Source organism: Taudactylus pleione, unplaced genomic scaffold (assembly GCF_031769625.1).
Source record: "Taudactylus pleione unplaced genomic scaffold, aTauple2 ptg000418l, whole genome shotgun sequence".
NCBI classification, from domain to species: domain Eukaryota; kingdom Metazoa; phylum Chordata; class Amphibia; order Anura; family Myobatrachidae; genus Taudactylus; species Taudactylus pleione.
The window spans coordinates 740,256-753,997 of NW_028284820.1; the positions used below are offsets into that span (position 1 = coordinate 740,256).

Sequence of the window (13,742 nt, forward strand, 5' to 3'; positions counted from 1 at the left end):
TCCAAGCCAGAAGATAAGCCTTCTGCGTGATGGGACGGGCCTCCCTCTGGGGGACCCCAGAGTGGGAGGCCGACTTCTTCAATTCGCCCAGTGCTGGCACAATACCACCACGGATGCCTGGGTGCGAGAAATGGTCTCCCAGGGGTACGCCCTGTCTTTTCGGCACAGGCCGCCTTGCCAGTTTTTTTGCACAAGTCCTTCTCAGGACAAAACCAAGGCCTTGCAGGTTCAGGAAGCCATAGAGGCCTTGCTGACGGCGGGGGTCATTATACCCGTACCACAGTCTCAACGTGGGATGGGGTATTACTCTACGCTGTTTCTGGTGCAGAAACCCAATGGCTCTCATCGCCCCATCCTCAATTTGAAGTCCCTGAACAGGTTTCTCAGGGTTCCCAAATTCTGGATGGAAACTGAGTTCCTTCATACTGGCGATGGAACCGGGGGATTATATGGTCTCCCTGGATATCCAGGACGCCTACCTCCATGTGCCTATAGCAACATCGCACCAACGGTTTCTGCAGTTTGCTATTCTCCACAACCACTACCAATTCAGGGCTCTACCCTTTGGTCTCTCCACGGCACCAAGGGTATTTACCAAGGTGATGGCGGTCATGGCGGCTCACCTTCGGAGCCAGGGGATACGGTTGCTACCGTATCTAGACGACCTCATCTTGCTGGCAAGCTCCCCGGAGGTACTGATCCAGCATCTCCACCTGACGGTCGCTTGTCTACAGGTGCACGGCTGGTTGATCAACTGGAAGAAATCCTCCCTCATCCCATCACAACGGATGGTTCATTTGGGGGCCCTGCTGGACTCTCGTCAGCAACGGATTTTTCTGACTCCAGAGAAGGTCTCCTCCTTACAGCTGCGGATTCACAGTTGTCTGAGCAGTGGCAGAGTGTCGGTGCACTTAGCGATGAGAGTTTTGAGGTCCATGGTGTCGGCATTCGACATGGTGGAGTTTGCCCAGTTCCATTCCAGGCCCCTCCTGGGGCTGATTCTTTCGGAATGGAACGGATTGCCACACAGGATCCGCTCTCAGATGCTGGTGTTGTCCTCGGAGGTGCGTCTGTCCCTAGCCTGGTGGCTGCAGACAGCTCATCTCCTAGAGGGGCGCCCCTTTTGGATCCCGGAATGGGTTCTGCTCACGACAGATGCCAGTCTCCGGGGTTGGGGGGCGGTGACAGGCTCCTTGTCACTTCAGGGTCGTTGGTCGGCGGAGGAAGCGATTCTTCCCATCAACATCCTGGAACTGCGGGCAGTATACAGAGCCCTGCAGTCGTCCGGCACCGCTCTTCACGAAAGGGCCGTTCAGGTGCAGTCAGACAACGCCACCATGGTGGCGTACATCAATCACCAGGGAGGGACTCGCAGTCGAGCTGCGATGTCGGAGGTGTCCCGCGTCCTGGCTTGGGCGGAGCACTATCTTCCAGCTCTCTCGGCAGTCTTCATCCCGGGAGTCCTCAATTGGGAGGCAGACTTCCTCAGCCGTTACGACGTGCATCCCGGGGAATGGTCGCTTCATCCAGAGGTATTCCAACTACTCGTGGACAAGTGGGGGCTGCCAGAGCTGGACCTGATGGCGTCCCGTCGCAATCACAAGCTGCCTGTGTACGGGTCAAGGACAAGGGACGCAGGCGCAAGTCTGATAGATGTGCTGTCGGTGAGATGGCTGTTTCAACTGGCTTACTTGTTCCCTCCGATATCTCTGCTGCCTCGGGTCCTGCGCAAGTTCAAACAGTACGGAGGCACCACTGATCCTGGTGGCCCCAGCGTGGCCCAGAAGGCCGTGGTACTCCGATCTGCAGAGCCTGTCCATCGACGCTCCGTACCTCCTACCTCAACGGCGGGACCTGTTGTCTCAGGGGCCTTGTCTTCACCCGGATCTGGGTCGACTATCTTTGACGGCGTGGCTCTTGAGACAGCCGTCCTGAGGTCTCGGGGCTTTTCTAGCTCCGTTATTACCACCATGCTGAGGGCGTGCAAGCCTGCTTCCGCGAGGATCTATCACAGAGTGTGGCACACTTACTTTCAGTGGTGCGAGGCCAGAAACTATGATCCCCAGGTGTTCCGGCTTTCGCGTATTCTGGCTTTCCTTCAGTCGGGTTTGGATTTAGGATTACGTCTTTCTTCACTGAAGGTACACGTGTCTGCTCTGTCGGTGTGGTTCCAGCGCAGGATCGCTGCTATGCCGGACGTACACACCTTTTTCCAGGGTGTTTTGAGAATCCAGCCTCCCTTTGTGCCACCTGTGGCCCCGTGGGATTTGGCGGTGGTTCTTCGGGCCTTACAGGGTCCTCCTTTTGAGCCCTTGGAGTGAGTGGAGCTCAAGTGGCTAACTTTTAAAACTGTTTTCCTCTTGGCAATTGCTTCTGCCAGGAGGGTTTCAGATTTGGGGGCGCTTTCTTGTCGTCCCCCTTTTCAGATTTTTCATCAGGACAGAGCGGTGCTTCGCACTCGTCCTGATTTCCTGCCTAAGGTGGTTTCCAGGTTCCACATTAATCAGGAAATTGTTGTACCAGCCTTTCAGTCACCTGATCTTTCGGCTGGGGAGACTTCCTTAGACGTTGTCCGGGCACTCCAGGACCGGACTAGTTCTGTGAGGAAGTCGGATTCTTTGTTTATCCTCTTTGGTTTTCACAAGAGGGGTTGGCCTGCCAACAAACAGACTCTAGCCCGTTGGCTTCGTTCTGTTATTATTGAGGCTTATATGCAGGAGGGTTTACCTGTTCCAGCCTCTGTTAAGGCTCATTCCACTCGGTCCGTGGACCCTTCTTGGGCTGCTAGCCGTGGCGCCTCTGCTGTTCAGCTCTGTAAGGCGGCCACTCCCAGGCCGCCACTTGGTCTTCCATTCAGACCTTTTTGAGGTTCTATGCGTTTGACACCTTTGCCTCTCAGGATGCATCCTTTGGGCGCCGGGTTCTCCTATCAGCACAGAAGCGTTCCCGCCCTTAGTTGGACTGCTTTGGGACATCCCCAAGGTCACCCTGTGGACCCCTATGGACCCTGAAGTAGAAAACAAGAGAGATGGTAAGAACTTACCTTTGTTATCTCTGTTTCTACGAAGTCCATAGGGTCCACAGGGCACCCGCCCTGACGCACCTGGCTTCATATGGGCTCTGTGACTGGTCACCGGTTTTCCGTCTCCCATTTCTGTGAGTATGGTTCTTGTGTGTTCCAGTCTTCCTTCTCTGTTTTGTCTCCTCCTCCTCCGGCCTCTGCTGCTTACCAACTGAGGTGCCTGTGGCTCGGGGGTGGGGTATAGGGGAGGTTGGACCCAAGTGCATCCTGGGAGCGCCCGAGGATCCAGGATCCAGCTATACCCCAAGGTCACCCTGTGGACCCTATGGACTTTGTAGAAACAGAGATAACAAAGGTAAGTTCTTACCATATCTCTTGTTTTTTTGGCTAAAAATGTGAAGATTTCTTTCAGAACCCATTTGACAACCCCATTATGATAAATTACCGGAAAGAAAAATCATAAGTTGTGTACTTTGGCGAAAAACAATCGCATAAATTTTGGGCGAAAAAAATAAAAAGTTTAAAATAGTTTTAACGTATTGGGTCTGATTTTTTATTTGATGGGTGGTATGGATGCGTCAAGTGTTTTAAATATCAAACGCGGTGCTGCAGCAGTCAGTTTTTTAACGGTTTTTAAATTTGTGTTTTTTATGACACGAAAATATACTTGCACCCATTTTAACGTACCACCAATCAAGTGTAACAGTCATTTCCTGGGGAAAAAAATGGCTTTCTATATTTATTTTTTTATTTTCAACTTTTTTTTTTTTTTTTATCGGCCTAAATTGGCCCAGTCGTTGTTCGTCAAAGTACGCAGTTTACAAATTTCTTTTACCGGTAATTTATCAATAGGGGGGTGTCCAAAGGGTTCTGAAAGAAATCCCCACTTTTAGCCAAAAATAGGATTTTTTTTATTTTTTTTTCCCCCGTTTGGTCAGTTTCCTTACGCTTGTTGCTGTTTTCTCCTGTTTTGTGGCAAAAATTTAACCTTTTTTTCGTCAAATGTCAGTTTTTTTTTGCCATTGGCTTAAAAAAAAAACTGTAGTCTATGCAGCTAATTGAATACGGCCCTAAATGTGATAGTTGACTAGACCGAGTAGTTTTAACTTTGGTGGACCAACAATATTTGTGGGGTTTTTCATTGGTCTCCACCTGACATCCCTTCTTGCTGTGAAACATTTTTTTTCCCTTCCCAGCAGACCCCACTTATGTTTGTTCAGATTCATGTAATAGAAAATAATAGAAACTCTCCCAATATACCAACTGAAGACCCACTCAGATAATCTCCAGTAATAGTGGAAGAAAGGTCTCTGCAAGTTACAGCCCCATAACCTTCCAGTTATTTGTATATTACTTGCAGCCAGGTAATTGGGACCCCCACTGTCACTTGATTTATTTTTTTTCCTTAGATTACCCAACAGCTTGAAGGAATCTGCCTGCAAGTAATTGGAACAGTTCTGCAGCAGCACGTTCTAGGTAGGTTCTGAGTGTTCTCCTCCTGACTGTGCGTGGGCTCACTAATATCCCAGTGACTGTCACAAGCTTTGTGTTTGCAGAGTTCTATGAAGAGATCTTCTCCCTGGCGCACAGTCTCACCTGCCAGCAGGTCTCTCCTCAGATGTGGCAGCTTTTACCGCTGGTCTTTGAGGTATTTCAGCAGGATGGGTTTGATTACTTCACAGGTGAGAGAACCGGTTCCGTGAGACCCTGGTGATTGGCTAGTGTGGGTCTCATAGAACCCATCACTGATTGTACCGTCTCCTTCTGTACAGATATGATGCCTCTCCTGCACAATTATGTCACAGTGGACACAAACACCCTCCTCTCGGACACCAAGTATCTGGAGATGATATACAGTATGTGTAAAAAGGTAAGTGGTGAAGTGTTGTGATTTGGGTTGCTGTAGTTATTGAGACTTGTGTACTAGACCCGGTGAGTGAACAGGTACTGATAGGCTGACTGTACTTAAGCGCTCTCTGCAGCGTTGCCCTAGAACAAATTACTTGGGGCCTCATTTATCAACGAGTTTGATTCATTTTAAAGAGTGGTAAATCTTGTTGTGTTTGGTGCTCCAGCTAATCGGCTCCCAACTGTCACCTGTTTGAAAAATGACCGTTGCGAGCTGATTGGCTGGAGCACCATTTATTATAGGAAATGAGTTTTATCACTCGTTTAGAATGCTAAAACTCGTTGATAAATAAGATCCCTTAGTATGGTATAGCTGCTCAAAATGAGGAGGGAGAGGTGACGAAACATTACATGTGGCTCTCTAGCTATTGTGGAATACACATCCTGGCATTCCCTGCAACCGTTTTAGTATGCCCTAGTAGCAAAACTGTAACAGGGCATGCTGGAATGTGTAGTTCCATGAGAGCTGGAGTGTCACGCGTCAAATACCCCCGGGCTATAGGTTTAATTGACTTTACTTATGACTAGACCAACACTTTGTCTGTCTTGAAACGGCTGAGGACGGGACCCAACGACTAGGTGGAACACGAATGCACTTGGTGACCAGATGTAACTTGGGCTTCCATTGCAGGTGCTGACGGGAGTTGCTGGGGAAGATGCCGAATGTCACGCGGCTAAACTACTAGAGGTTGTCATCTTGCAGTGTAAAGGACGTGGCATTGACCAGGTGAGAGCTAATGCACCCTTAGGAATCTATCAGGGGTATTCAATATGGGAGCGAAAAGTCCGTGCTGGACTTTTCGCTCCACATCAGAGATTTTCCTGGGATAAAGTATCGGGCGCGCGCCCGCTTTATCCCCGTATTCAATTTGAAAGCTACGAAAACGGGACCTGGCGAAGTAGGATCGGCAAAAAAAAACGAAATTTACCTGGAATAAATTGTAGGACCCCCCTAAAAATGTAAAAACATGGGGGATCACTATGGGTACCCCTGGTTTAGCCTGCAAATGAAAGTCAGGGATTTAAATAGCGGCTGCAGGTGTTTTTTTTCCCGACATTGAAGAAGTGATGCAGAAGAGCACTTAGGTTATTTTTTTCGTTTTTTTAAGTGGTCCCATCAAATTTGGGGTACATGAAAATGGGTACTAGCATATTTTTCAGTCCCTAAAGTGTTTTTTTTTTAAATTCTGCAAAAATGCACCTGTCGCTAATAGCCTATTCTAGAAAACACCCGCCGCATACTTGCAGAATAGCCCTGAACCTATTTCCCTAGTTTTAAACACTTTTTCATTTTTTTTTTCTTACCCCAAATTTTTAAATTAATTTTTTGGGGTGTCCCTAATTTTTTTTTAAGCTTATTTTGACACAGTTATTTTTTAAATGACATTCCCAGGGATGCAGGCTATTTTTTTTTTTTTAAGCCTGCACCCCTAAACCCCAATTCTGCACTTTTTTTTCGCCACCTATTCAGTGGTGAAAAGTTATCCCCGTTTTTTTTTCAAAGACTTTTTGAACCTGCGAGGTCTTTGAAATTGAATAAGGTGTAAAACCAAAACCAGCGAAAATGACGTCATCGGTGCGAAATTATCGCAAAATCTGACTTTTCGCTCCAAATTGAATTGCCCTGTTTAAGGCTTATGGTAGTTGCATGGTGGGGACAGTTAGATCTCCTGGCAAGGACAGAGATTTCTCACTTATGGAGCTGACGCAGTGTGTGCTCCCCTCTCTCCCGCAGTGCATACCGCTGTTTGTAGAGGCTGCCCTGGAGAGGTTAACTCGTGAGGTGAAAACGAGCGAGCTGAGAACAATGTGCCTGCAGGTGTCTATAGCTGCTTTATACTACAGTCCCCTCTTCCTGCTCAACACCCTGGAGAACCTGCGTTTCCCTAATACCGTTGAGCCCGTCACAAATCACTTTATCAAGCAGTGGCTGAATGACGTTGACTGCTTTCTGGGGTAAGTTTCTGCTCACTGCACTGGTCCAGCTCCGGGTTTGGCGCAAAGTGGCTTCTTACAACTCTTTGGTAATGATAAACCGGATTGCAAGGGTTAATGTACAGCTGTGGCTCTTCATCCCTGCTCTCAGATTACACGACCGGAAGATCTGCGTCCTGGGTCTCTGCGCTCTTATTGAACTTGAACAACGGCCACAGGTGTTGAATGAGATCTCCTCACAAATCCTGCCTGCTTTCATCCTCTTATTCAATGGTCTGAAGAGAGCTTACGCCTGCCATGCAGAGCAAGAGAACGACAGTGATGACGATGAGGATGGGGAAGAGGAGGATGAAGCTGGTAAGTTTAAACCTGAACGCAGAATTAAATCATGAGCCTGGCGTATGTAGTTAGTCTCCGTTTAATTATGTCACTGGATGCCATTATCACTCATGGTTTAGGGTACAGTGGCCATCGTGCTAGTAGGAGCGAGGATGGATGAAATATGGTCTACCACTAGCTTTTTGGATCCTCTCCTCTACCTGGCATAGAAAATCTGTTGCGTTCTGTTTTCTTGATTTCACATTTCATGCATTGAAACCATTTTTATTTTTTTAACTATAGTAGGCATCTATCAATGTTCCCTTTCCTCTTGTTACAGAGCTGGGCAGTGATGAAGATGACATTGATGAAGATGGTCAAGAATACCTCGAGATTTTAGCAAAACAAGCTGGAGAGGATGGCGATGACGACGACTGGGAGGAAGACGATGCAGAGGAAACGGCCCTAGAAGGTTATACAACGCTTATTGATGATGAAGATAACCCAGTCGATGAGTATCAGATATTTAAGGCTATATTTCAAAGTAAGTACCCTCTTTAAATGTCTCTGGGACAAAGATCATGATTTCATTGGGACTCTGATGCTGAGGTTTTCTTCACCAAGTCTGAAGTTCCTCCCCCTTCTGTACCCCTCCCTGCAGGGATCTCCTCTATTGCAAAGCCCCAGAGTTGATTGGAAAACAATAAATCCATTTTCTCTTGTAAATTGTCAATATTGAACACTTTACAAGAGAATGTGCATAAAGATTGGGGCGCACAGATTGATTCAGAGTATATTATTTAATGGAAGTCAATTTTTTTTTTTTTTTTTTCCCTACATGCTACTGGGGGAATCTGATACTGCCAATACATTTTGTGGGCATCATGGCAGAACTGAAAGTTAATCAGTTTTCTTTAATTTGAGTGAAGCAAGTCTTTATTTTAAATATCTGAATTAAAAAAAAAAAATAATAATAATCTTGAAGACCACCTTAATATGAAGGGATGGCTTTCTTTCGCAAAACAGGATTTTTTTTGCACTTGCCAGTACAATCACTTTCTCTTATTCCATGGGGGTCACGAGTTGCACTAGGACAGCGATTCCCAACCTCAGTCTTCAAGGCACTCTTAAACAGTCCTGGTTTTAGTGATCTCCATGCTTGAGCACATATGGTTAAATCAGGTTGGTTGAAGCAGGTCTAGCTGAAAAGGAGGTTGCCACTTCGTAAGGAGAAAATATTGAAGGTCCCAAATACCATGACTAACTTGGCCAATTGTGAGCTACAAAGATCAGTTGTTCATTCCAGATTGATCTTTTTTTGGATTCGAGGAAGAAGCTGAACCTGTGGAAACGGGTAGATGAGGTGCAAAGTCCATGGAATGGATAGAGCATCTGCTGCTAGTACTCCTGGATATTTTGTCCTAGAGCAATACAGAACAAGTTTGTGTTTCATTCGAGACGCTGTGAGTTTGGCAAACTCCACTCAGTCACCAGGGTGAGAAGTTCTTCTGGATGAAGTGACCACGCTCCAAGGTGAAGTCCTTGACAGCTGAGGTAATCTGCCTTTCAGTTGTTGATGCCGGGAATGAATAAGGCTGTTGCTGTAACAAGCCTTCTGCCCACCTGAGGATGCAGACCGTCTACTTCATGGCCAGTGTGCTCCTCCTACTGCCATGGGAATTTATTTAGGCCAATGCCATGGCGTTGTCTGTTCAAATTTTTATTAGACACTGCAGGTCACAGGCGGACAATTTTTGAAGAGCTCCTGGATATTGATGTACAACAGGGCTTCCTGTATGGACCAAAATCCTTGAAACTTATTTTGAATTACTACTGCTCCCCGGCGTCCATGGTCACTAAGGTCCAATCCCAAATCGTGAATGGACGACCCGGGGCAGAGATGGCTGGAGTTCAACCACTAGAGGAGCAACGTGTTTGAGGAGAGTGTCTGTCAGCTTGGTAAAGGAGAAAACCGTTCCACTTGGATAGGTCGATCTGAAACTCGCAAGTTGAACCTGTAAACTGCATAGTCTTGAAGGAGTGGACCATCTTCCCCAAAGGGAGGATGCACAAATTAAGATACCCACCTTTTCTTGAGAATCTGGCTCACCATGAATTGGACTGCCTGAAGCTTTTCCTCAGGAATTATCCTCTGTTGCGATGTGTCTGAATACATGCCCATTAACAGCGTCCTTTTCCTCAGGAATTATCCTCTGTTGCGATGTGTCTGAATACATGCCCATTAACAGCCTCTGGGACGCAACAAGATGGAGTTTGATAAAGTTTATGATCCATCCATGGGATATTAGTGTTTGAATCAAGGATATGAAAATTGAGAACCTCTACTGAAGGAGCATTTGTATGTAAATTGTCCAGACCTAATGGGAATCGAAGAAGATGAAGAAAGGACAATACTTTCCTCCCGTGGCTAAAGCAATTCTGTTTAACTTCGGACTAAATAGAAACTCTCCCGAAAATAGAAGAGCCTTTAAGGAACATTTTGATCCTGCATTAGCCTGCCAAGTCCGCAGCCAAAGAGCCCGACTGGCAGGAATGGCCGAAGCAGAAATTAATGCAGTCTCCAACAAAATAAGTAGCCTACTTAATGTATTCCATTAGAGGAATGAGTACCTGAGCGAAGAATATCTGCCAGAAGATCTGCCCATTTTTCTAGTGCCTTGTCTACCCAAGACAAAACTAAAGTAGTCCTCAGGGAAATTTCTGCTGCTACGCAAATAGATTTTAGAGTAGCTTCCAGTTTATAGTCAGATCCATCCTGAAGAGTAGATCTCTGCACAAGAATAGTAGTTTTTGTTTTTTTGGATAACCTGGAGACAGAGGTTCACCAGTGGAGGGGACTCTCACTTGGACCCTGGAGGTAACATGGACATTTTTGAATTTTTGGTTCAAATGAGTCCATGCCTCTGCCAGTAAGTCCTCCAACTGTGGAGAGGAAGGATAGGTTACTGGCTGTTTCTGCTTACTCTTGTAGAGAGAGACCACCTGGGATTCGCAAGAATCCGTGTTCAACAGTTGGCATGCTGCTTTCATTAATGCTTCAACGCAGTGTGTCTGCTACGTTTTCCTCTTGTACAAAAGAAATCCTGTTCTGAGTCCTTTTAGAGGATTGTCTTCCCCATAGGATGAAACTTCAGAAATAGATCTGTCCCATGACTCCAGAATTGTAGTCAGATACTGGGCGTCTAGCTGAATCGTCTGGGCCTCTGGAAGAATAATCTCCAAAGGTTGATTCACTGTTTGTGCAAATGGGTCAGCAGAGAATCCATACAGAGCAGGTGCCACAGGTCTGGTTGATAACCCAGGAGGAGATGCATGTCTACAGGCAGCCAATTACTGTGGTGATTCCGGAACTTACCCCCACTAGGGTTGCCACACAGACTGGGGTGTGCACAGGCGAAGGTGCATTCACTTGTACTGACACTGCCAGCCCATGCTGGACAGGCATTCCAGACCAGTCCCAATCCAACCAGAAATTTGTTTTCACATTGTGCATTCAAAAATCTTTTGAAACAAAAAGACAAATTAGAGAGAATAAATGCAAAAATGTAGTAATAGTACATATAAACAAATCTTGCTGTAAAAGGTCCCAAAACAAATTGGCTACATCCTGACTGATTACAACCTGAACTAGATGGAAAGTGTGACTGCAGGCAATACTACACTTTTTTTTGTTTTAGCGCTCCCCTCCACAGTGGAGGATAGAGGAGGAGAAACGGTGGCCAGATTCAGTGTTGCTTCACTCTGACTGCGGAGAGGGCTTCACGACGCAAACTGCTGCCGCTTCAGAAGCCGGCAATTGGCAGGCAGACTGTACAGACGTGCACTTAAGGGGGATGGACAGACCAGATCCTCCCCATTCGGGCTGAGCACCAATGGGAGCCGTTCTAACATACCGAAAAGGCCCACAATGCAGAGCGTGGACGAACCCGGTTAGCTGCAGACTATAAGCTCCACCCTCAGCATCTTCCCATCATGACTTTTTGCTTTAAAATGGCTGTGCTGCTATTAGTTTAACCTAGCTACGCGACAAACTGTCATATGGCTGTGCAGTTAATAATGAATGAAAGACAGTCTAGCCATTCCTAGCAAGCTGGGGGCAACACCGCAGTTTCTACTGGAGACTCCTCCACTAGTCAGAGGACAGGTCCTACTCAATGCTTCCGTTTCCTAGAGTACATGGTGGAGGTACAGTCTAACACTGTGCTCAGGGGCCGGACACAAAGCTGCGCCAGCAGTGGCAAGTACCTCCGGAAGCTCCCTTGGTGCAATCTGACTGCGGCAGTAGTCAGCCGGGAGAAAGTAAAAATGAATAAAGAAAAATTAAAAAGTTGCAGAGCAGCCATACAAACACCCCACTCCAACGGACATTTAACTTAAACAGGTCGAGCATAGAGGGGAGGATCCAGGATCAGATCTAGGATTTAAATTGAGATGCTCCAGAAACCACCATCTATACCAGGGATGGCCAACAAGTCAGTCAAAGAGCCCAACAATATATCTGTAGGTGTGTCAAAGAGCCGAGATCATGCGCATGGTGAAGGCGTACATGCAAAAAGGTGTGTGGCCTTGTGCTATCCAGGCCATGCACCTGGTATGACTTTTGTAGGTAAATCACTGATCAATATCAAAGTTGTAAAATCTAATTTGCATTGTTAGAAATGTTTGTTTTTCTTTTTTTTGAGATTTTTTATCTCTGAATATTAAAATTGATTTTATTCATTGTAATTGATATATCTGTGGAATTTGTGGTCCTATACCAATGGCAATGAAATAGCTTACTGAGGTGGTATACCCTGATCCACCAAAGGAGCAAGGGTCCAATTGAATTAGCTGAATAAGTGCTTGAGAGATTAGTCCCATTTCCGATAAAATCTTAAGTGTTTGAATGGACTTTTGCAAATTGCATCCTCAGGTTGTTCTTGCTCAAATGAACAGATATCCAATGGAGAGCAAAGAGACTTCATTAGAGTCTGCATCTTGTTTCAAGGCAAGAACACACTTTAATCAGGTGTCAAACATTCCCAGAAAGGCACAGGTCTGGGTAATAGCTAGGTTGGCTTTCTGTTTGTTTATGATCCACCCATGGGTTTGATGTGTGTGCAGTCTCTTGCACATGAAACTGAAGTAAAGTCTTGGTCTACACCTTGATGAAGAGATCCAGATAAGGGATGATTCTCATTCTCTATCCTGAAACGCACCCATAATTGCCCTAATACTCTGCAACGCCTACAGTCATGTTCCTATGTTGAAAGGCAGTGTCTGAAATTGTTCAGGGTTTACTGGGAGGATTTATCTGATGTCTCTACCAAGAAGTGGTTTGAACAGAACTCTATTCCCTTCTGGTCCTGCAATAGGATCTCAACCCCTGTAGTCATTTTATATCAAATAGCGTCCAGTGTGCAACTAGGGCTCTAGGAAAGCCTGGGCTGATTGCTTGGCAGCTAGCCTGCTTCCCACTCTGTTCTCCTGAAGTGGGCCTGAGGCAAGTTCCCTTAGGGCCTCTTGCTTTACCAGTAGAGCACAAAAGACTGGAACCCGGAACTGCACAGCTAGGTACAGTGACTGGCAGAAAATATAACTTTCCACCCTTTGTCTGGCTATTGATCTTACCTAGTTTTGGGCCAAGCAAGAGCTAAAGTTCATTGCATCTTCATGCTATAAGCCCACCAATTATGTTAACAAAGGTCGGGATGTCGGACATTTCAAGCCCTCCAAATGTAGCTCGTCGGAGGTAAATGCATATCTGTGCTGGCCACATTTGTCTGGGGCTGATGCCTATTGTGCGAAGAGGCTCTGAAAAGGGTGTTCAGTCCCAGCATTCTGTGGACTTGAGGCTGCATGAGAGGTTAAATAAAATCCTTCAGACTTTTGAAGAACATTTTTGAGTGCCTGGCTACTGCCCTTTGAGCCTCTAGTGCATTGCCATTGTCTTATAAGACTAAATAGACTGAATCACTGCAGGGTTGTCCAGTTGGAGTTCTCGGATTCCTTACTAGCTGCCTTTATTTTCTACACTCCTAGTAAACACTATACTGTGTATACTGTGGAACTAAAAGTTGTGAATTGAATGTAAGGAGCATAATGCTTTGTGTGTACTTCTCGAAGTGTTGTGATAAATGAAGGAAGAGTGTTTTAGGAAATCATCTTCTAAATCTTTTTAATAGAGCTGCAAGGACTGGACCCGGCTTGGTATCAAGCTCTCACCCAAGGGCTAAATGAGGAGCAGGGGAAACAGTTACAAGACATTGCCACGCTGGCGGAACAGAGGCGGGCAGCTCATGGTAAGTCGAGAGTAGATCAGCCGAGCTACAGTATTAACTTTTTAAAGCTCTTTATTGTGTATTTTAATATTGTGTCAAAGTGAAATACAATTCTACGTAAACATCACACCATTACAGTGCATGCCTCAAGAATAGGCCTTTGTGCCCAGGAATTGTGCAGTGTGATTTTACCCATTAAGGTTGCACTTAGACTAAGTTCTGTATATGAAGGTCTCTGGTCACCATTTGCCACATTTGGTCCCCTTGACACTTAATGG

General features: G+C 46.1%; 1 protein-coding gene across 1 annotated transcript in view; it reads left to right on the forward strand.

Annotated features, from left to right (window-relative positions):
• Positions 1-13,742, forward strand: part of IPO7 (importin 7) — a 74,180-nt gene that overhangs the window by 59,038 nt on the left and 1,400 nt on the right. The window contains exons 17-24 of the mRNA XM_088447106.1: positions 4,432-4,498; positions 4,579-4,704; positions 4,795-4,892; positions 5,562-5,657; positions 6,666-6,886; positions 7,017-7,222; positions 7,524-7,727; positions 13,369-13,485. Of these exons, the coding sequence (XP_088303232.1) occupies positions 4,432-4,498; positions 4,579-4,704; positions 4,795-4,892; positions 5,562-5,657; positions 6,666-6,886; positions 7,017-7,222; positions 7,524-7,727; positions 13,369-13,485 (1,135 nt within the window). The remainder of the gene's footprint in view (positions 1-4,431; positions 4,499-4,578; positions 4,705-4,794; positions 4,893-5,561; positions 5,658-6,665; positions 6,887-7,016; positions 7,223-7,523; positions 7,728-13,368; positions 13,486-13,742) is intronic.